Below are 23,148 nucleotides of genomic sequence, written 5' to 3'. Positions count from 1 at the left end.
AGATCAATTCACAAGATGAGTATACCTTCATACTTTAAAATGGCTTGGTGGCATATTTAACAGACACAAGCATATGTTACCTCAAGATTTCAGCTGCAAATACAAGCAAAACATCTTTCTGGCTATTAAAGCTGGACATTGAGCCATGGACAATTAAGATACAATAATTGCCAGGAATTGTGTTTCAAAGACACTGCCCTTAAGAAGAGGTGCTAAAGACCAAATAAAGCATTTCAGTTAGCATTTAGTGTATTCCAGGTCCATCATAAGCAACTTGACAAACTAGGGCCCAAACTAGCGCTGCCACTAAAATTGTCCCATCCTCCTCCTGTCCATGGTCACTGGCTCCTACTTCAGCAATGACCTTCTCCTTGCACTGGCAGAAATATTTGTGTAGTTGAGCAGTGAACTAGATCAGGACTAAAGAGGCAGGAAAAAGCAGAGCACAAGACAGCTTCTCAGCATCACACCAGCCTAAGTATCTGTGCAGTTACAGCTGTGGAACATGGTCACCCTTGCTTCTGTCTTTCTAGTCTCTTCCCATCCCATCATTTTAACCCCCAGCAGAGAAGACACACCTGAACATGTACATGGTTGAACATGTTAAGCTCCCTCATACTTTCACAGGTGGAAGACTGAGTTGTTTTAGAAAAGCTTTTTTTTAAAAAATAATTTTCTCATTTGTAATGTTAATCTTGAAGTTCATATGTATATGACTCAAACTGCTTATTCAAACTGGTTTATGGTCAATACAGGCACATTGAATTACATGCTACTTACAGGCTGATATTTCAAAAGTCATGCCACAGCAGTCACTGACAAATCATGTTTTACAGGTGATTGGAAAGATGCCCAGAGGCATACAAAGATGACAGCATCCAGTAACACTTTATGGATTAGTGATGATTAATCATCTTTTCTCCGTCTTCCTGTATGTAAAACCTTTGACCCTAAAGAACAGTAGAATCCAGTTAGCAGACCAACTAACTGGAAGTGTTTTGATGATTAGGCTGGATTTTCCCTCTAACGAATATTATAAAAGCATGCCTCTCATGCATGCTTGTGATTAAGCAATCCAAGCTGTCTAGACAATCCTAACTTAAGATTCCAAGAAAAATCTTCCACCAAGTCTCAGCTTTTTCAATCACAAACTGCAGTTTCTTACCAAGAATCAGAAACTACTGGCTGCCTGAGCCAGACAAATACCAACCCTGCCACCTCCAACATAACACAAACCTAGCCACAGCTCCCTCTAAACTCCTCCCTTACTGTCGAGGGATGCAATTCATACACATCTCCCTCCTAACTCCTAGCAATAGGGTGAGGTGGTTTTTATACATGCACACATACACACTTAAATCTGGTCTAAAAATTGCCCAGTGCAACTTAATACCTTCACTGTTTGACATTTTTCTGCCTAACAGCATGCTTGTTAGGAAGCTTTAGGACTGGAATTCACTTATGCTGTGCAATTTATAGACCTGTACTGAAAGTCCCTCCATGTCACTAAGACATGCTATTCTCCTGTTGTCAATGACAACACCAAGTAGGAGCCTCAACATTTCTGTATACACCTTTAGATGAAATTCACTGCAGATTTCTGCTGTTTTCCTTTTGTACTGACATGAGTTTATTTCATCTCCCACATGAGGTACATTGATCTATATATAGGCAGTTCTCTGTAGTGATGGTCATATCATCACCAACCTAAGCAAAGAGCAGATTTTTTCTTCATAACATCCAGATACCTAGGGAGCAGATGCAAGAGTAAAGTCTAGATAAGCAGCTTTTCAGCATCTTAAGAGCACTGTCAAAGTTAGCTGACAGATATTTGACGCCTAACTCATCCACAATTTTTAATAGCAAACTAGCATCCGTTACACAAAGTTAATTTCTGCACCAGACAGCTGCTCTTCTCACAGGTTTATCAAGTGCTACAAAACGCTAAAATTGCAAGTTAATACATCTTGTATGCATTTGAATTCATGTATGCAATCATCCTGCCTTTTTACTTGTGCTGGTCTTCACCTCACACATTTTAAAGGCTCATTTAATCACTCAGCAAGCACACAGCTGCTTTTCTGGATTGCTACTACATTTCTGCAGATTCTCCCATTTTCCAAGCGACCCAGCAGTACAGCTGTTTACACCTACGTACATTTTGTGAAGAGTCACTACAAAAACAGGTTTCTAATGAGCTCCGGCGGAGACCAGGGGTAAGGCGTTTCTGAACGCTCACACGAGAGAAAGTCAGGCGAGAGGAGGAAGTCATTTCTCAATGCAGTCAAAAGAATCAGTCAATCAGGTTTCTGTTTCAGGAAGTTGCTCAAGAATGCAATCAAAGCCACAGAAACTCAACTATGTAACAGACTGACAGGAAGGTATGAGAAAGGGAAGCTCATACTTCGAGGCCTCTACCCACAAGCAGGTAGTCTGAGTTTTAAGGGAAATCTGACCTTCCAGTTTAATTGCTATTTGCCAGCACAGTGGCATCTCCTAAGGTTTTACTCGAACGTGAGGATTCCCCCCGCACTGCACAACATCGAGTCAGGACATCAGAAACCATTTTAAAACAAGCAGCAAAAACCCCCTGCTGAAGCGTGCTTAGCACCTTCAAACCCTCCCGGGGCGAGGGCAGGAGGCACGCTCCCACATCGTTAAAAAAAGAAACACAGAGCTCGGTAAGGCTTTAGTTAAGCTCTTCTCTGCCTCAACACACCCCTGGTACCACCAGCACCATCCAAATTCCGTTTTAACGGCCTCCTTCCGACCCGGGGCTGCCCGCGGAGCCGCGCAGGCGGAGGCACCGTGCGAGCTCTCGGCCGGGCGCCGCGGCAGCTCCCGCCCAGCCCGAGCGGCGTTCGCCGGCCGCCCGCGGAGTTTCCTCTGCCCTCGCGGACCCGGGCGCCGCTGCCGGCGGCTGCCGGGCGCCCCCCGCACCTCAGCGAGGGAAGGCGGCTGCCCCGCGCCCTCACGCGGGGGCTGTAACGGCCGCCGCGCCTCACGCGCCGCTCCCCCTCCCCCGGCGCGCGCTCACCTCACCCCTCTCCCCTCAGCGGCGCGGCGCAGCGCGGCCTCCGGCGCGGCCCTGCACAAGGCGACTTAGCCGCGCGGCGCGGCGGCGCCCGGCGTTTATAGGGCCCGCGGCCCGCCCCGCCCCGCCCCGCCCCGCGCCGCCGCCCGCCCCGCGCAGACCCGCCGCGCTCCGCAGCCGCGCCGCCCCGGGGCAGAGCTGCCCTGCCCGGCCCGGCCCGGCCCGGCCCGCGGGGCACGTGGCGCCCCCCGGCCACCCCCGCTGCTCACCCCGCGCAGCACGATCCGGGGGTTAACGCCGACCGGCAGCCCCGGGGACGAGGCATAAGAGGGGTTTTCCTCTATTCATGGCAAAAACTGGGCTCCTGACAGCACCAGACGAACAGGCGGATGATCCGCTGGTCTGCTGGAACACGACACTCACTTGTTAACTCATCATTTCTGCATCTGTTTTCCCCCCAAATTGCACATGCACAGCACGGTCTGGCTTTGAAGCAGGACAAATATGTAATAAACCACATTTTTTCCCTCAGGATTTTGGACTCTTTTGGATAAAAACCATCTCCCTGCAAGCAGCAGCGCAGCGGAGGTGGCAGCCCTCTGAAGGCCGGTCTGCGGCCGGGCACCAGGCTGGAGCATCCCGGGATCTGCCAGGGTGGAGCATCCCGGGATCTGCCAGGTGCCAGGCTGGAGCATCTCAGGGTCTGCCAAGCCGGAGCGTCCTGGGATCTGCCACGCTGGAGCATCCTGGGGTCTGCCAGGCGCTAGGCTGGAGCATCCCAGAGTCTGCATCCACCGCAGCGACCCACCGCTCCTGGCTTGAAACGCTGACCTGGCTCAGTTCTGTTCGTTTCATGTAAAAATGTCCTGTTTCCCCCTTTCCAATGTGCTTCATGCCATCACTTCTGCAAAGAGGGGTCCATTTCCCTTTTTTTTAAGAAAAAAGCCTTTTGCGTAATGGTTATCACACTCTTTCTTAGTGGGGACACCTTCTGAGTGTCAGTTTTCTCTCATGAACGAGCGTGGGTGGCTGTGTAGACCTGTCGGATATCTTGCCCGACAGCTTAGCATCATGAAAACTACATGGAAAAAATGAAACCGAGTGGTTTTAGTAACCTTTTGGTACAACTGGGCTGCTAGAAAGAAGGCAGAAGGGCCAAGCCACGGCTAGCCAGCTCTCCACAGATTTTGAGGGCAGAAGCCTAGCCGAAGGCCGAAGACCTGAGCCAAGACGCAAGCCCCCAGCAACCTCCGGCTTGATCTGCATCAGACTTTGCAGATGCACACTTTGTAGGCTGTCTTCAGGAGAAAAAAGGCCCTGATAAAGGAAGCTGCCTTCCAAACAAATTACTCTGAGAAGATGCTCAGTTTTGTCTGCAGCCGACCGGGGCAGCATGGTGCCAAGCCTGCTGTGGCAGAGCTGAGCAAGTGCTGCCAGAAGGCAGCACCATCCCTTCCCTTCCTTGTTGCCATAGCATCCCACGGCTGCACACCGAAGTCGCGAAGTCGCGGTGGGCAGCCGCTTCTCCACCAGGTGAGAAATCACTGTTTCTTCCAATTAACAAATCGTCTGAAGTGACCAAATTGGTACCCATTAAACAGTTTACTAGTCAGTCTTTTTGGAAAGATTGAGGTATCACACCTATTTTTTTGCATCAGCAAAGGATTTGTTTGTGGAAATTCAAGCAGCAGGGAAAAACAATTGAATTCAAGAGTTCCGGCCCATGCACTGCATCTCGCTGTTGTCAGAAGGAGAGCAAGGCTGTTCTCTCCCTTTTTCCCTGCTTCCTGGGAGTCTCTGAGCCTCACCTGGGTTGCCAGCTCTGTTGCTTGCCAGACCCTTTTGTGATCCATCTCAATCTGGCAGGGAAAAAGAAAGAAGCCTAAATTTGTTCTCTGAAGTAGCCTTCTGAGGGGCTTACTGAGTGCTGGAGCCAGTGGAGGTACCAAGGGGACAGGCCCACGGCGGCCAGGGGCGAGCCTGGCTCAGATTGCCTCAGAAACCTAGCCACAGGAGGCGTTACGGGATTTGGCTTGGAGTTGTTTGTGTGGGTACGTGGGATGCGCTTGGTTGCTATTAGAGTTCGCTTTGTGCGTAAGTACCTATGCACAGAGATGTGCATTAATTAAAGATGCATACATAAAAGAAAAACAATCCCTGGTAAGTTGCATGCGCTGCGAGGCTTTTTTTAGAAGCACGCAGGTTCTTCAGATGGGATCTCACCTTAGAAAGGGCAGGTTTCAAACCAGACGACAAGCTGCTGCTAATGAGGATACAGGAAATCTCCTCCGCTTTTTCCACTTGAAGCAAAATATCTCTTGTCGCAGAGGGAAAGGTTGATGTTTTCCTGTATGGTTTAGACTTAGAGAGGAAGTCGACAGGCAGAAATGGTAAAATAGAAAAACTCACTCAAACACAAACAAGCCTAAGCTTGAGGAAATAGCCTGTAGTTTTAACAAGCAGCTTAGGAGAAGACTAAGGCAGAGGCCCTTAATGAAAACTACCGTCTTTTGAGGCTAAAAATTTTACAGCACCATTTCTCAAGCAGTTCAGGGTGGGAATCCTATATTAAAAGTGAAAGAAACTTCACAGTTGCCATACCTGTTTTATAAAGCTAAGAGTAAAACATTATGGTAAACGTGATAAGCCCATAGAATTTATTGTTTCATGTATCGTTTTGACAGGTTGCCAAAAGAACGGTGCTGCTATATGGAGAGTGGAAGAAATGACATTTTCTTTGCTTTAGATTGTTATAAAATTTTCAGTGCTTCACAAGCCCCCAGATGGTTTTTATAACCCCTTCAGGGGTTGCAACGTGAAGACTGAGAAATACTGATTTATATAGCAAACTCCACTCTCTTCTCATTGCTGGCAAAAATTATTGTTTTGTATATGTGCATGCACACAGTGGCTGAATATAAATGAAAGCCCAAGAAATAACAAGATCCGAGGCAAAATACGCCACCCGCTGTACGTTAACCTGGATGAAATTTCCCTAAATTTACAGTCATGTAAGTAAAAGGAATATTTGGCCCTAAATCTTTTAGGTGAGCTCTGGATTGAGAATTAAAAAGCTTGTGCTCAGTATCACCCTGAAAACACTGTAGATCGCTGGCTGCTTTTACTCAGTGGCAGGAATAAGATGACATTTCTGATGAGCAATGTTCCTATTTATTTATTGGCTTTCAATGGATTTATCTAAAGCAATTTAACTAGACAGTATCAGTGACCTGGGTCATATCAGGCTTGCAATGAAAACACCAAAGCTGGTCATCTTAGCACCCCAGTGGGAGTGACTCTGAAATGTTCTGCACATATTCGATAGATGGCTGGAGTAAACAGCACATCCAATTTTTATTTTATTTTTGGAAGGTCAGTAGACTCCTTTACGTTTCAGATGTTCAGGAGGTATAAGACAATTCTTACCAAACAGTGGCTTGCTACAGTATGTCGTGGACTACTAGACCTTCATATCCCTTGGGTGACTAAAGCTGGGCTTTTGCCCTTGCCCGCAAGTCCCTTACTTAGAGTACCACAGTGTCCACTCGCCGGGTAAGCATCCTCCGGGCCGCTGCTAGGACTGCCTTGGGTACAAAACGCAGCGGTGTCTGACACTGTGACCCAAAACACAGCCCGAGGAGGAAGTAACGCTCTTTTTGTCCAGTAACTCAGTGGTCAGATTTTCACTCAGAACATAGGGGATGTGATTTTAATTTCCCCAATGCAGGAGAGCTGCTCGTGTTCCTGAGGGAGTTCTCTAGCCACCATGTCTGAGGCTTTTCCTGGAGCAAGGGAGAGCTCTTAAACTCTCGTGTTGATGCTTTCCTATTTTGCATTAAAGAATTAAAAATGCATTTGATCAGACAGAAAGAAGAACATGAAGCTGTAGCTTCATATTCAAGTCATTCATTTGGGAGGGTGGAGACTGCAGTTGTACTGCCTGCTTGGAAGAGCAGGCTGCTTTTGTATTTTACATTAATCAGCTGCTGGATAAAATGCAGGAACAATCCTTAGGCTGGGCAGGGGATGGCTTCGCCCTCTGCATCTCCTCTGCTCTTTTGCATTGCAGTATCTTGGTGACTTCTTGGATCTGGGCCCTAGCCTGTGTCCCTTAACTCTGCACGGGTTAAAGCAGAACCACTACACTGAACTTTCTTAGCATTTTAAATACGCAGATTGCAAAACCGTCACAAACTTGCTGTGACCAGGCATGCACACAGCTCCCACCTCCTTCAGCCCTGTCTCTTTCTGACGCTGTCGTAACGTTAAGAAAGGGCAATGAGCTGCTTCCACGTTACCTTCAGTTTGTGTGGCCGAAAGGGCCGAGCCCCACCAGCAAAGCTGCCGGTTACACTTGTGCACGCTGTGTTTAGGTGGTAGGACACAAGTGACCAGAGCTGGCGAAGTCCCACTGTTGGTTCAACCATTCCTGCTCGCTTGGGCCACTGTAAAAAGAGCAGGTGGCCGAGCGGCTCCAGACCCGAAAGCAGGCAGCAAAGTGGACTTGGCAGAGGGAGAAGAGCACGGGCAAGCCCGCGGGCGCTGGGGAGCGGCGTGGTGGGACCAGCCCCGAGCACAAACAAAGCAGCAGCAGCCCAGAGGCTGGCCGCGGCCCCGGCCAGGCGGAGACGGAGACGGAGACGGGCCGCGAGCCAGGGAACGGCCTCATTGCCCAGGTGGGGAGAGGCCGAGCTCACCGACGAGGTCAGCGCAGGGGGACGACGTGAACGAACACCGCTCTTTTTTTGGCTGAAAGACGGCTGTTACTCAAAGCTGGGAATGTTAAAATTTGCTATTGTAAATACCCTATTCCAAAACACGGGCTCCCTTGGCATCCAGCCGAAGGACGAACAATCTCATCTGAAATTCGTTGGAGCTCTATGAAGACTCGGCGCTGCCGCAGCAAGCCAAAATCACTCCCTCCATGTGGGCAGGGCGCGGGGCTTCGGCATGCATGTCGCGGAGGGGAACTGAAGTTCATGTGGCCCATCATTTACCATCTACGTAAAAGCAGGAGCAGGCGATTGGAGTGGGGAAGTGCCCTGTTCTGCTATATGTAGTGTCCTGTCTCCTCAGCCCATAACATTTTCTATTCAGTTGTGAATAACGCTCTGAGAAGGGGAATAAGATGGGTGAAAAAAGAACACTGGACTCAGAAAAGGTGGTGTGAAAAGCAGACAAAAAAGACCACATGTACAAATCATTCAGGGATGTGCTTTCTTCTTGGACTTAAAAACAGAGGAGGGGCACTTTAACGAAAGGCATTTCACCAGCCACCCCGAAATCTGCGCTGGCGCCGCAGTGCGGGGCTGCAGCCGTTGCGGCTGACCGACAGAAAACCAGATAAACCCATCCTTCTTGGTTTGCTCCTTCTCTTTGGCACCTGTCAGTACAATCTGATGTGACGACTTCCAGGGTTATAACTAAGGAATTCTCACATTTATATTTCAAAGAGTGCTGGGAGGCCACACATATTTCTTTTACATTTACATACTTAAATCTATTCAAATTTGCTCCTGTTAGGAATCATCATCTCATCAAGAATCATCATCAGGGCTTATTAGCCTAAACCCTACACAGTAAATACTTGTAATGAGAAATATAAAATACACATGCCTTGCATATTCTATTGGGAGCCGGATGCCTTGCAGCAATAGACAGGTTTTCTAGCAACCGCCTTCTGAGGAAAAGTAGCATTATTCCCATTTTACAGAAGAGCAGTAGAGGCAAGGTGGTCAGTCCATGGTTATTCAGTAAGTCAGTGGAAGTGACCCCAAATGTCTAGTATTTCAGCGTAATTGCTAACCCACAAGGCCAGTTTCTTCCAAAACCAGATGTAAAAACAACAAATAAAGGAAAAAGAACAAAGAAAGGGTTTTTTGTTTTGTTTTGTTTTATTGCCAATGGAGAGTAAAAGAACAAAGGCATTAACAAAGCATTTTCACATGTGATTCAAATTAGGGCATCCATAATGGCTGAAGACAACTGCGCTTTTATTCTTTTCAGTGATATTTTCAAATTTGAGAAGGGTTTTGTTGTTATTGCTGTTTTGCCATATAACGTAAATAAGCCATGTTTGGTGCCCCCACCAACATGACTCACTGCCCTGAAGAAATTCAGAATTGTCCAAGAGAGGAAAAAATATTACTAAATAATATTACTAAATATTAAATCTGAGCCACATCAGTACAGATTAGTCTATGCTGGGAAGTGATTTCTCTACAGTTTGGAGGAAGTGCTCTCTAATAAATGCAAAACCTATTAAATTCACTGTGTTTTTTGCATGAGTAATGAACGAATAAAAACAAACAAAAGCCTTTGAATATGAACCAAAAAGAGGCATAAAACATTAGCTGGGCTTTTAGCCATAATCTACTGAGAGATCTGTGGTCTCAATGAACTTCTGGTTCTGGTCTTCAGCAAATACACAATACATAGTTTACTCAAGATAACTTGATAACAGCTCCAGGCATATTGGTTACTAGCTGTAGGTTTCTTACTTACTGACACGTTCTGCTGGTAACCTGGCGTTGGCTTTTCATTCTGCCTAAGCCAGTTTTCTAGATTTTAGTTTCTTTGTTTCTTTTGAATTGAAAAAGAAAAAAGGAGCTGTAGGAAATAATAGGGGAAAAAAGCACAAGTATTTCAAATTTTAAGTTTCTATTCACTGTTTTAGGGTTTCTTTTATCTGAAAATTCACAACTTTCAATTTTTAAAATAAATATTTGTAAAACAAGTATTTGCAAAATGCACTTGCCTGCCAGCCGTCATGACTGCTTTCTGATTAGCCATTTTTCTGAGGCTACGTGGATGTTTTCATACGCTTAGCTCTTAATAAGATACTTTGCATTGTTTTCTTCTAGAATGGCTAGTCACAGTTAGCTGCACACGAAGCTGCCTTGCAGGTGGTTGAACAGTTTTGATATATTCCGTACACTGAATTCTGGGATATATTTGTATAATCTATTTGCAGGAGTAAATCAAAGAGCGACATTTCTTGTGACAAATAATGGGAAGTTGTAGAGGTGGGGCAGTTTGGACTAGTTCCTGTGTTTTACTGATAAGGAAACAATAAAAAGCTAATATTCTTCCCAGAGATTTGTGGATTAAGACTCCAGATTTTTGTCACATTTTGTTTTCCCATCCGAGTGACTTTTGGGCCTTGTCGATACAAGAACTTGTATCCTCTGAGGATGAGGTCCAAAGAGAAATTTATATTCAGCCCAAGAATTTCAAATTAATTAAAATGACTGTTCTCTTTCAGAGGCCTGCAGAGATCACCACGGCTCAGGGTTTGATTTCAACCCACTTGGATGAATCAGACTACTGCTAACAATTGCCATGATAGCACGGCCTACTCAGCAAATAGCAAATATCTTTAAAGTACGATGTTAAGAGTCCAGAAGAGAAATGTGACGGCTTTGATTCCCCAAAGGCTCGAGCCGCTGCCTGAAGTAGCTGGCAGCTGCAGCCTGTAATCACTGGCCATTCAGGCAGGCAGGAATTGCAGCAGCAGGCAGCCAAGGTATAATGATGTCTACTACGCTTCTGCCTCCCTTCACCTAACCTAGCTTCTCCTTTGTACATCAGGATAACCACACCAGTCAGCCCCAGAAGATAGGCTTACAGCTTTATACAAGAACATACTTCCCTCTTCGCAAGTTAGGTAAACCTGGCCTAGCCCTTTTCCAAGGCAAAGACTGACTTCTGAGTCTGACATGCTGGAGTAACATCAGTAGGAGATCTTTCTTTGCTGGATTTGTGCCTTCTAAATGATATCAAACAGACCATTTTTTCCCATTATTTTGCCAAAATGACATAGAAAATGGCAAATCAGATCATTTGTGGTTTGAAGTAAAGTTTTCCTGCTTTTCAACTAATCAAAAAAAATCAGGTCTTACTTTGAAAACACTATTATTTCTTTTCTTATTTACTCATTATAAAAAAGAATAGATTTTTAAAGGCATAGCGTTTCAGGCTTCTGCCACTTCTTTCCAAGATATTTTATATTTTCCTTACAGTCATTTTATTTTCCTGTCTGCACTTAAACTCTGATGACCTTCAACTTCTGCTTTCTGTCACGCTTTTCAAGACCTCTCTAGGTCTCTACAGTTTAGCAGCTTTTTCTATTTTCCTGACTTATTTTTCCACCCTTCCCATCTGTATTTGATGCCTCAGTGTGTCAGGGGTTTACATCCTCTTCTGTCTTCCAGGGCAGAGTTTCTTTCAGGCCTGGGATGTTCTCCCTGCGTGGCTGGAGAGTCTGGTGTGACTGCTCTTGCCTCTGGTTTAGTTCAGGCATCCCCTTGTATCGGTTTGTGCTGCAACAACTGTAATGACAGGAGTAACTGGTTCCACGCTTTAAGGATTAAGTGATAATCAAGGCATATCACTACAGTCTGAGAGATGATGGGCAAGGTCTTTTCCCCTATCCCCCTCTCAAAGTTGGGATTTAGGCTGCAGTTTCTGAAGTCATACAAGGCAAAAGCAGACTGAATATTTACAATGCCAAATCTATTCTTTCAGAAAGGGGTGGGATTTGTTTTTAATAACTTTAGGTAAATTTGCAAATTATTGTCTTAATTTTCCGAGGTACAGCCAGTCTGCTTTGGAGGACTGACTGACGGTATGTAACAACCGAAGAGGAGAACAAATCTGATTCTTTTAGATTTAGTTACTACTGTGCATTAGGACTAAAATGTCAACTACCAACCATAAGTCTATATTTTTCCTACTTTTTCAATATACAGTGTATATGTATAAAAGTATATTGGAATTAAAAAGTTATTTTTTCCCAATTAAAGGGCAACAATCAATAGCACTATGGGAGATAGCAGCTCTTTCAAAATGAAAAAGAAGAAACAGTGAGGTTCAGGAGACAATTTTTACAACTATCAATAACAGAATAAACACCTTTAATCATGAAAGAGGATAGAATTGCATTTTAGTATGCGTAAGTAGGTGGTGTAAGCTCTTTTGGACAGAAACAACTCCATGCTTATTCACTTATAGGCATCTAAAAGACTATAGAAATCTCATCAGTGCAAACAAACAGCAACAACAGGAGGAACCTAATGGTCTGTGACGAGGTGATAGACACTGGATGGCCTGGGGTTAAATAAGCCCAGAATCGCGTGACTGGTTGGCATGTTGCTCTAAAGGTGACAAGCAAGAAGACAACAGCTGCCAAGGAGCAAAAGTGTGTTTGTCCCCAATCCGTTCTTACGCAACTGGCATCTGCTGCTTAAGTGGGTGTTTTGGCTGAAACCTTGGTCTGTGCATCGATAACAGCAAGCCTGGAGGCAAGACACTGGAGCTTTTCCTCTGGGAAGCATGGTATATATTACCCCGCATAGTGGCTCTGCCTTCAAGTCTCCAGGACCCATTGGCTTTGCGCTGCTACTAGTAAATAAAAATACAAGTTTGTAAATTAATGAGATGGGTGAAAAGAAAGGTCAAAAACCTGAGGCAGCATTTTGGAGATTATTGTAGCCAAACTTAAATAAGACCAAACTGAAGCTTAAGTGCTCTATATCGGTTAGGAAAAATCTGCAACTGCCTTTGGAGGACGTCAGCCCAGGACTGCTCTCGGAGGGGTCAATGCACAGGGAAAGGGGAAAACAGGACACCGAGCAGCTTTGCAGGGGTCTGCAGTGTCAATCCTGCAGGACGTGGGTGGTGCTGGCAGATGCAGCCCATGCTCTTGCCCTGTGGTTACCCTCTGCCACAACCCGCTTGGGTTATTTCTGGCCCTTTCAGGAGCACCACCAGGCGAGCCCCGGCCGGATGGCCACGGCTGCCCTGCCGCGTGCGGGCGGTGCGGCCAGGCAGCAGCCCACATCCGCAGAGCTCGCTGGAGGAGCCGGCGGAGCTGCCGTCCGTTTGCCCCCCGGCCCTGATGCACCAGCGCAACCTCGCTCTTTCCAAGGCTTTGACAGATGGATACATGATTCCTTTGGCTTCCTTACTAAATTATGCCATCGAACATTTTTCTTGTGTAATGTCGGACTCTGAATTATTTGCTCTTACCCCATGGAAGCGTAGAAAGAACATTTGTAGGACGGACCTGTCCTTGGCTGTCCTGCCGAAGGAACAGGAGGAAACACCACCTTCTCATGCAGGCAGAGCCATTTCACATTCCTGTGATTTCCCTGCGAAGAGAGCCTTCACGGCCCATGTCCTGCCCCAGCATCACGAGGAGAGCTAAGGGAGGTGTCCAGACTGTCTGAGGCCAGGAGCCTTTGCAGGTGCCTGCAGTGAGGAGGCCAGATATTTAGACCAGCCAATGGCTCCCTTCAGGAGCAATCAAGCACACTGAAGTCAGGTTACGGATCTGAACAGCTTTCTGGAGGAGCACTTTGCTGACTATACGGGGAGCCAGTCCTCAGCCTGGGCCCCTCTCTGGTGCCTGAAGACCATCCGTGCCCCTTCCCGAACAGAGGACATTACTGTGGCTATCCGTATTGCTGTGGTTGCGCAGACAGTGACGCCATGCCCACAGCCGTCGTAATAGTGCTTTTGGGACACATTTCCATCTTCAGGCTGTGTCCACTGTCTGCATTTTCCAACCACATGTAAGCTGGTGGGCTCATGGGCTAGCCTAAGAAAACCTCAGGACTGCACCAAAGTCTCTCCCTTAGACCTTTCCCGTGGGTCAGCACCTTTTTAACTCAAACACATAGCCCAGCTGATTGGAAAACAAAGCTACCCCTTAACCAAGACAGGACATGAGAAACCAGAGCTTGTATCATGTCACCTCAGCTAGAAGGAAAAAGAATAACATGCCTTTTTTTTTCTTGTGCTGGGCAGACAGCTCTGCCCTCCATCACATGTGTCAGTCTGTCACAAACACCCTGTACAGGAGGGGTCATAAACCAATTTCCAAGCTTAACCTGTGCCCAGGACTGCATAGGCTTCCCTTGGCCACATAAGAGTCCTCTTTTTTAACAGGGCTGAAAGAATATATATTTTACTTACAGCTTTTAGTTCGTTCTGGTTTGGGCTTTCCTCAATCTACTTTTGTCAGCTGGGGTTTGTTGCTTTGCTTTCCAGTTATGCAGGCTGGGTCCAATGGATAAGGCTTTAAGTTAGAAATCTAGTGCACTGGCAGCAGTGTGCCCTGGCTCGGGCTTCTTCAGCCTGATTGGGCTTGACAACACTTCAAAAGTGTTTGATGCTGCAGCCCCTGTGCTTTCCTTTGGCACGACAGCACTTAGGAAAGCTGTCAGTGCTTGAGGAGGAGTCGCTGCAGAAATGCTGGCTTGTTTCCGCTTATCTGCTGAATTCGCTGCTCAAAGATCTAAATACATGGATTAAGGTTTCTGTTAAACTTTGCTGAAATGCAGGCAACAGGCTCACTCTGGTTTTGTGGACAGTTGGCACCGAGAGCTGCATTTCTGTAGTAAAATGTAAATGTATCTCCCACTAGTCACAGCGCCTTGAAACAGCCAGATATCTGAAATTCAGGTGGTGTACTGTGCAGCTCAGAAGTCACAGAGCACCATTTAAAATGTCCACTCAGCTTAAAAATGACTGCAATTCAGTTCCCCCCTTGAGGATTCGTCTAATTATGCACCCTTGATAGAAGGGGCAAGCAGCGTGCGAAGCAACCCGAGGCGCGCGTATTAAGACTATCGTTATGTTATCAGTGCTCCTGTCCTGCAGTATCAGAGCAAGCTATTTTTGGCAACGCGCCTGTTATCAAGCGGGTCCAGGATGGTAATCCAGATGGCAGTAAGCTGCATAAAGCAACCTCAGCTTTTCTTAGGAGCTCCCCAACTCGTTCATACACCAGTTCAAAGGTAGTGATACTGCCCAGTGCCTTTATGACTACTCGCTGTGGTTGGCATTTGTTCAGATTGAACAATCACTCGCATTGAAGAAATGACATATATCAAAACATTGTTTTTGATAACCTATAAGAGAAAGGCCAGAAATTAGGCTCAAAATAACTCTGAGACAGCTCAAAGTGCCAGCCTCTCCTATGCATCCATTTCTTCTGAGAGCACTTTAAATTCCCTTTAGTTCCAGCAATCCCGTTTTTCAGTGTCACTCTGGCCAGCACACTGCTCAGTGGTGCTCTGGGCTCCGCTTTCTGAGGGTGGTTATTTCTCCTACAAACAGAATTCCTGCTAGCTTGCCACAGTTTCTCTCAACGAATCTTCACATATCTAATTTCTATAACCTTTCTTCATGTCATGTCTTGAGCAATCTAACATTGCATCATTTATAGTGAGTGCTTACTGTTATCAAGCCCTAGAGTTGTCTGCTGCGTATGCTTTCTTTCAGAGTCGAAACAAAGACATTTCTACCAAACCTGAGTGTTTCAGTCAAATACTGGAAGTCCGACCCCAGCCTTTTAGCATGTGTAAAGTTAGTGTCAGGCAGCCCTAAATCAACAACAGATCTTCACATTTCAGAAATGATTTATTCACACCAGCAGAGCAATGCAGGAGGGACTGAATTTAAATTTCGCAGCATTTGGAATCCAGTTTGCCTAGGTATAAACGATTACCCAAGGATCAAAGGCAGAGAATAAGAGCTTACTATCCATTTGCTGCATTCAAAACGAACAGAACACGTGAGAACAAACTATTGCATGTCTTTTTTTGATCATTAGGATTGACTCATCTTGAAATGCTAGTATTAAACAGATCCAAGGTGAATTACATCTCTAGTAACAATCATCATACTTTCAGGACCAGCTTTTCTAGTTATCTGTTTGCATATGTGCCTGCACAAATTGTGCACGCCATGTCTGTTGGCACTAACACAGCGACTGTGTTCACAAAACTGACATCTGTGCACACACATGGCCAGCTAGACAACAGACTGGACTTGGACTGAGCACCCAATTTGCACACACAGATCCCTCAGAACAGTTGCCTCCTACTTATATTAAGTAAGTTATTGTCAAAACAGTGCAGATAATAGAGCAGCACAAGCTAAAAGTCATTTCCAAGTAACTTAGAACTGAGCTCACATAGAGCTTCATGCAGCACCAGCAGTTCTTCGGGGTTTTGCATTCATCTTTCTTAAACACACTGCATTCAGTAAGTTGTATCTTACATGAGGTTAAAACATTTCTTCATTTATGCAACCATCTTCCCAAGTAACTTTTTATATATTATTACCAAAACCTATTCTTGGAAAAAGTAGCTTCCTTTGCATGCCTGGCCACCTCCCAGTTGCCTCTGCAGACAACAATGTCAAAGTGGGGGAAACCAAGGCCATAGATGCTCTTCCTTCAGTCCCCACCAGCCAAGCAATGGACCACTCGGCACGCCTGTGCCGGACATCTGTCTTCTCTGTATCCCTTGATTTCTGGAGCTAAGGAGCAGGATAACTTCCCCAATGATAAATGGAATGATGATAAAATGCCATTTTCCTCTTATCTCTCTCTTTATAATAATCTCCGTCAGTACTTTTCCAAAAAACCCAAATTCCACTGCCCTTAGGCTCATCATATTTTTCTTTTTGTTAACCATTTAATATAGACTCCCTCAACATTGTCAATTATAGCAAATTTTCCTGTTTCTAACTGGAAATTTGTAAGCAGTCATCCCAATATTGGACACCATAAGATATACTGTGACAGCAACATCTCTATTCACACTTCTCCAATATGCCCTTGATAAATCATCTACTATATTTTCAGCTCCTTTTCTGGATTGGCATTCAAACCTTCACTTGGTATTTCTGGAGTGTTAACAGCTCTCTCCCTATTCTTGGAGAATACTTAGTGAAGGTTCTTGAGAATAATCTCAAACACCTAGTGATCTGTTCCTAGGGCTGTGCAAGTTTTCCATAGAGGCACTAGTGTAAACCACTAGAAGTACTACTACTGCAGTCACCCTTGCAACACTGAGATGGCAGCGTGCTAAATGCTGTGTGAGATTAGAGATACTCTTACAAAAGACAAGGCAGAGATGGGGTGGAAGAGAAGTTAAAAAGAGCAGATGAGGAACTGAGGCACGCTTGGCTTTCAACCAAGTATGCGGCGCAGTTGGAGCTAACATGTTCCACATAGACACATGACAGAATAAGGAGGTGGTACATTAAAGTCCTTAAATCTGTCAAAGAAGAAAAGAATAATTCTTCTGGGTTATTAACACAGACCTGTTTCATAATTCAACGAAAAACATGCCAGTGGCCAAAGATTTGGTTGGTTCTTAAGGGACTCAGGATCAGTCCCTGACCTGCCAACAAGCTCTCAATGCAACATTTAGGAAATCACTTCATTTGCTTGGCTCTACCTCCTTGTCTGTAAAATGGGAACAGTGGCATTTCTTTACTGCAGTGTCAAACAACACAAGTTTATAGTGTGGAGGTGCTCAGGTACCACAGAGCCTATTATTGCTCCTTAATATTTGAATATTCCCCATCTTTCTGAGTATTTTTTTGATGTGTGTGTAACAGAAGGGAGCCAACAAAATGAAGCAATTAGTTCTGTGGCATTTTCAGCCGCCTAATGAGTTTCTCTTCTGCTTGTCACACGAGTATTTCAGAACGAGAGCTTGCGCTACCAGCTCTCAGTATTTTACGCTTTTTCAGGCTGCAATTCAACAGCTGTCTCAATATTGCAGTTGGAGCCAGCATATTCCATATAGATTTTCCTCAATATGTTGCCATTTTTTAAACCTTTGCCATGCTGTTTTGCTATTCATGGCTCAATCAGGGCTAGTTTTTCATTATAAATCTGGCATTTGAGTCCTTCTCCTGCAAATCTGAACTGGGGTTCTTTTAATGTCAACAAGATTAATTTCTATGAAAGCTCAGGTTTCTGTCCCAGCACTTTCCCACTGCTCTTCCAAGCTGCACATCATGTGCTTGTTAGTCAGTTCTCCACAAAAATACCACAAATATCATACAGCATACTTTTCATTTTGCTTTCGAGGTGCAAGAAGGTATTATATTTATCACCAATGTTATTGCTGGACATTTCATACCCCTCTTCCCAATGGTTGGGCCACAAACTCTGTCCTTAAAATGACATCTCTATGTACTATCATTGTCAGCATTATTCTCCCCCAAATATCTCACAGGACAAGGCTCTTTTTTATTCCTGCTGAACCAGTAAAAATCCTACCGATGAAGATCTGCACTGCGAAACTGACCCTTCTCTCCTATCCTTTGGTATGATTAAAGCCATATTAATCTCCCACTTGTGTGCTCTGTCCCAACTGCATTACAAGCCCTAATGCCAAAGTACATGAGAGTCTCGCTTCATGCAATTAGGAGTTACAACAATTGCCTGTATGATTTTAAAATTAGACTGACAGCATCTTTGTCACTTATACATAGATTAATATATTTTGAAGCTTTGCCTTCCTGCTATTTTGCACATCCCACAAGAAGCAGCTCCTTTCCTTGCAGGAAGGAATCTCTTTGACAATTCCATCACTGTTCAAAAATGGAGCACTCCTACAGATAGTTTCATCGAAATAGCTTTTGGTTATATACTTCTGACAATTTTTTTCACTAATTGGATCACAGACTATTTCTTAAAAATATAGTATTTAGGAAGAAGGAAAATATACCTTCGTATCTGATATTACTTTAGAGCACTACTATTACTATTAGTAGTAGTACTACTACTAGTGCATGTATTTCTGGAGTTGGATTTTATATAGGCAAAAAAGGGTTTATTTTGTTTATTACTAGGAAAAGAGGCATATTTTCTTTCTTATCCACTAAGCTTTTCATGTAATTTGCAAGAACACAGACAACATTCAAGACCTCAGGACACCTATATTATTCTAGTTCAGTTATATTGTTATATTCTTTTGCCTTGCGAAAGTAGCTTATGCAACTTCTCAAAAATTACATGACTTCAGAACTATTTTCAGATCAATCATATGCAGCTTACTGAGTATCGCCTTGGTTTGACGAGTTTAGGCAACCTTCTTTCTTAATTCACCATATATTACAAAAACGTGTGAGCAATCCCTCGCCTTCTCTCCCAGGTATGCTCATAAATGCTGAAGTGTTTTGTATGCTTTGAAATTCTTTGTCCTATGAGAAATAATCTCATCCAGCTCTCCTCTGAGTATTTCCCTAGTTCTTAATGCCACTCAGCTAAAATCCCTGCCTCAGCTCATCACTGTCTTTCAGTTTCAGCTTGCCCCTACAGAGCCTTCCTCACTCCGCCCTCACGGCCTGGCATCACCTGGGTGAAATCCTGAACCGGCCTTGGAGCTGTGGCGTGAAACACTAGCCTTCTGCCTCGTGCTGTATCCCGGGGTGCTCGTCTCTGCTTCAGTTCAGGTTGAAGCGGAGCAGCTCAAGAGCGAGCGCAAGAGGACCCTGGAGCAGAGCCGTGGTGGTGACGGCGCTTCCAGGGAAGCGCGTGCGGTGCAGGAGGGGATCAGGGCCACGTCTCCCACGTCCCAGGCAAACGCTCCAGCCTCTGCACTGGTGGGGATGGCAGCAACTGCAACAGCCCCCCTGTGCTTTGATTGCCTTTTTCCCTTCTAAGTGGCTAAGTGAAAAGTTTTATTTCAACTGATTTATTTCTGGTTTTGCTTTTGTAAAAAAAATTAAAAAGTGTATTTTGATCAAGCCAAGAAAGCAATTCAATGTTCAGTCCTGCCAGCAAAAAGTGACAAGTTCATCAGTGGCATCAGAGGGGACAATTCTGGGTTAGCTAAAGACAGGGATAAATTCTGTCCCTCTTGTCATGTCAGATGGGGCACAACTATCCTGAACAGCCCAAACCAGTGCAATATCTCTAGGCACAGCTCACCCCACAGCGTTCCCATGCTGCAGGGAGGCTCCCGGGTGGCTTGGTGAGTGACACCGGTCATCCCTGGTATGGTGACGCTCTGGCCGGGTCTCCTAGACGCCTAACCTTGCTCAGCTGAAACTCTCTTCTGGAGGCATCACCTGCCCTCCTGATTAAAGAAGGCGCCTACAGGAGCTAAGTGCTTTGCAGGCCTGCCCGGGTGCGCTGGCTTGTGCTGTGAGCCAGGCAGAGGCTGCGTTCCTGCATAGGCACCACGCTGAGCCCTGGGCTCGCTGTGCTGCCTGCGGGGACCAGGGAGCATGCCTCAGAGCCCCGAGCAACACGAGCAAGGCTGGGAAGAGCTTGGCAAAATGGACATTGCTGTCAAGAAATGTGCCCAGGGGAGAATATTGGCCAAGGACATGAAAAGGTCACTCATGTCTCCTAATATATGGAGACAGCATTGGTTGCTCTCAATCAACCCGACATGCTCTCACCTAACCGTTTTTCCAGAATACTGCTATTGTTCTATTTATGCATGCTATAACAATAATACTTTTATAACCTCTCATACCCTCTGCTAATGGAAGTCACTACATGAACTTTACCGAGGGTCAGCTCCTTTATTTCTATTTCCCACTAGTGAAATTGAGCCATGAGGAGGTGAAAGGATTTACTGGAAGCCATTGAGAAGATCAGCAACAGCTCCAGGACAAGAATCCAGGTCCAACGAGACCTTGATCATTGCTCTGTCCACTTGGAACCTCTGTCCTTCCTCCCCAGTGTGTATCCATGCAAACAATGCACCCATTGTATTAGTAGGAAATTAACCCTACTCCTTCAGGAAGAAAAAGCTTTAACAGCTGTTGTCCAAGCCATGGCAATGCTATGGCCACAACTGCACCTGGGCTGGAGCAATGGCTGAGAATATTAATGTCAGACAGAAATGCCTACTCGCCCAGTGTCACACACGCAGCGTGAGACGCTCGGCTCTGGGGCGGCAGAGAGCCAACGAGTCCATGCAGCAGCCAGGCACCAGCTGGCGGAGAAACCCTGCCGTTATCTGCACAGCCCACATCTTCCCGGGGCTCAGCCAGGCAGAGCAACGGGTTAAAAACCATGAGGGATTTCTCAGCGAGCCATGGAAAGGATGAAGGAAACGGAAACTAGCCTGAATTTAAACTGAAGCACTCCGTTCTTTTGCCAAGCCGCTTGCTTCCTCAATCAACTGGGGCCTTGTTTCACGGCCAGTCATCAGAGGCTTTGGAAAGCAGCTCAGGCAGATCTGTAAGGGGAGAGCCACAAAGGATGTGTTTTCGGTGGCACTCTCCCCCCAGGATATGTGACACCAAGGGGCAGGGGCTGCCGTCCCTGCTGCATCCACAGCACTGTAATACAACACACAATAATGCCGTAGGATGCTCTCGTACTGAGCTCCGACTTATTTAAATACACGTTTAATTAAGGCAAGTCCTGTAGGAAATTGAGCAAAGAGCTTTCCCAGTGGCCCCTCTCCTTCTCCCCCAAATAAAATCCTTGCTGAGGTCGGGAGCGGGTTTCAGAGGCGGGCTGGCATAGCGCTGCAGTCAGCTCCAAGTCAGACCTCTCCCTTTAGTCCTGCAGTCTTGTTGCTTATTAGATTTTTAGCATCTAAGGAAATACTTAATTCCTTTTTTTAGCTCAATCTAGTAACACTTTCAATGATTTCTGATAACTACAGTTTTATTACTGGTTCTAATCAAGTCAGGAGAAAAAAACCTCTCATATACCACAAACTTGATTATTCTGGGAAACTTTGAAGTTCCCTTCTCTAGTGGTATTCTTTGATGTTGCTATTAAATAAATAATGATTTTACATCTAAGGTTTATCTTACAGCACAAAATACACCATTATCCTCAATGTAAAAAAACCTTTTCATTGTTAGCCACCATAAACATCAGCTGAAGCTGTGATTTAGGAGTGCTTGAAGCTGACCTAGCCAGCTACGGGGCAGCGTAGTTTTTTAGCATTAACTGCTTGTGAAGTAGAAAATGGCACTGCAGACAGAGATGTGTTACAACGGGGGTGGTGGAGGGAGGGAGAGGTTAGATCAAAATAGAAAGAGCATGCAGGCAAAAAGAGACTAGCAGAAGCTCAAAAGACAGAAGCACATCAGATCAGAAATAAAATATGTCTTTTTTATGAGATTTTCAGTCATGGCCTCAGGTACTTTTTATGACAATGGGAAATAGGATGACATTTCTAGAACTGTGCTGAATTAAAAATAATAATAAAAAGGATTGGAGTTTAAAGTGGAAGGAACTTATTAGAGACTTCAGCAAAGCTACACACAGAATGTTATTATATAAAGCAGAGCAGCTAAAATGATTTATTTTTACGTGCTTAGTTTACGTGATTATAGCTTTGACTATAAAGTTTGTGAGGTTGGACGCCAGTTAGAGGTGTCAGCGGCTGTGCAGCCCCCTGTTCAGATCTATCTGGTCTCGCGCCGGGTGCCCTTCGCTGGCCCCTCGCGCTGCCCTGCGCGGATGCTGGCAGCAAGGGCCGCAGCTTCTGCCCGGGGGAGCTGCGCAGAGCAGCGGCCAGGGAGCCCGCAGGCTCGGGTGGGAAGGCGCGTTGTCCGCCTGGCAGATGAGCCCCCAACCCTCTCTTCATCCTCTGCCCTTCCTCCCCACCGCCCTAGCGGCATGAGGACGGCAGGGCTCACAACGCTGCTGCCTCTGGGGATATAAAGCAGTGATGCACTGCGGCCGGGGTCAGTGAAAAGAAAGAACTGGCTAAAGAAGTCGATGCTGGAAGGAGAGCTCCCGTATTTTTCTCCTGCTCTTATTGCCACTTTTTATGCCCTGATTTCCATAAGGCTTTTTTTTTTTTTTTTTTTTTTTTTTTTTTTTTGCATTACAAATGAAACCTAGGCGTCTGCTCTGTGCTTCCCACAGCTGCCAAATACTCTTCACACTCCCAGGCAGTATCCTTTTCACTTCCCTCCTTACCCCTCACTTCTAACTCCCACGGAGGCCTTCCAAAAACCTGCCCGAGCCACTGCATCTCTCAGCAATCACGTAACACTTCTTGTTAGATCTCTGCAGCTACAGACACTTGACAAGACTGGAAGAAGAAATCACCACAGACTCCTAAACACAGAGATGCAACCTTGTGCTCAGGGAGTTGTGCTGCGGGGTATCAGGACATGTGCCCTCTTCTCACTGTCTTCACCAGGCACCTGCTGATGAGACTAACCCTCTGCATAAGCCCACGTGGTCTTTGCTGCATTGCTTCATGCAGAACCAGAAAAGCAGCCCTTTTGCTGCTGTTCACCTTGTTCCCTGAAACAAATGTCCCGTTGCAGAGGTGATGATTCTGGGAAGTATTTACATCAAGCTGTGTTTA

General features: G+C 45.6%; 1 protein-coding gene across 7 annotated transcripts in view; it reads right to left on the bottom strand.

Annotated features, from left to right (window-relative positions):
- The window catches only part of SERPINE2 (serpin family E member 2), a 90,562-nt gene that overhangs the window by 21,504 nt on the left and 45,910 nt on the right, over positions 1-23,148 (bottom strand). The window contains exon 1 of one of the 7 annotated variants that reach the window (XM_064516921.1): positions 3,038-3,159. The exons of 4 other annotated variants lie outside the window; for them this stretch is intronic. Coding sequence is in view for 1 of the 3 variants with exons in the window: in XM_026109653.2 (XP_025965438.2) it covers positions 781-802 (22 nt within the window). In the remaining 2 variants the exon portion in view is untranslated. Of the gene's footprint in view, positions 1-780; positions 818-3,037; positions 3,160-23,148 lie in introns of those variants that run through there. 2 more of the 7 variants (XM_026109653.2, XM_026109655.2) reach the window with 2 other exon arrangements.

Source organism: Dromaius novaehollandiae, chromosome 9 (assembly GCF_036370855.1).
Source record: "Dromaius novaehollandiae isolate bDroNov1 chromosome 9, bDroNov1.hap1, whole genome shotgun sequence".
In the NCBI taxonomy this organism is placed as follows: domain Eukaryota; kingdom Metazoa; phylum Chordata; class Aves; order Casuariiformes; family Dromaiidae; genus Dromaius; species Dromaius novaehollandiae.
Note: the sequence above shows the minus strand (reverse complement) of the source record. Positions and strands in the feature narration are given on the sequence as shown.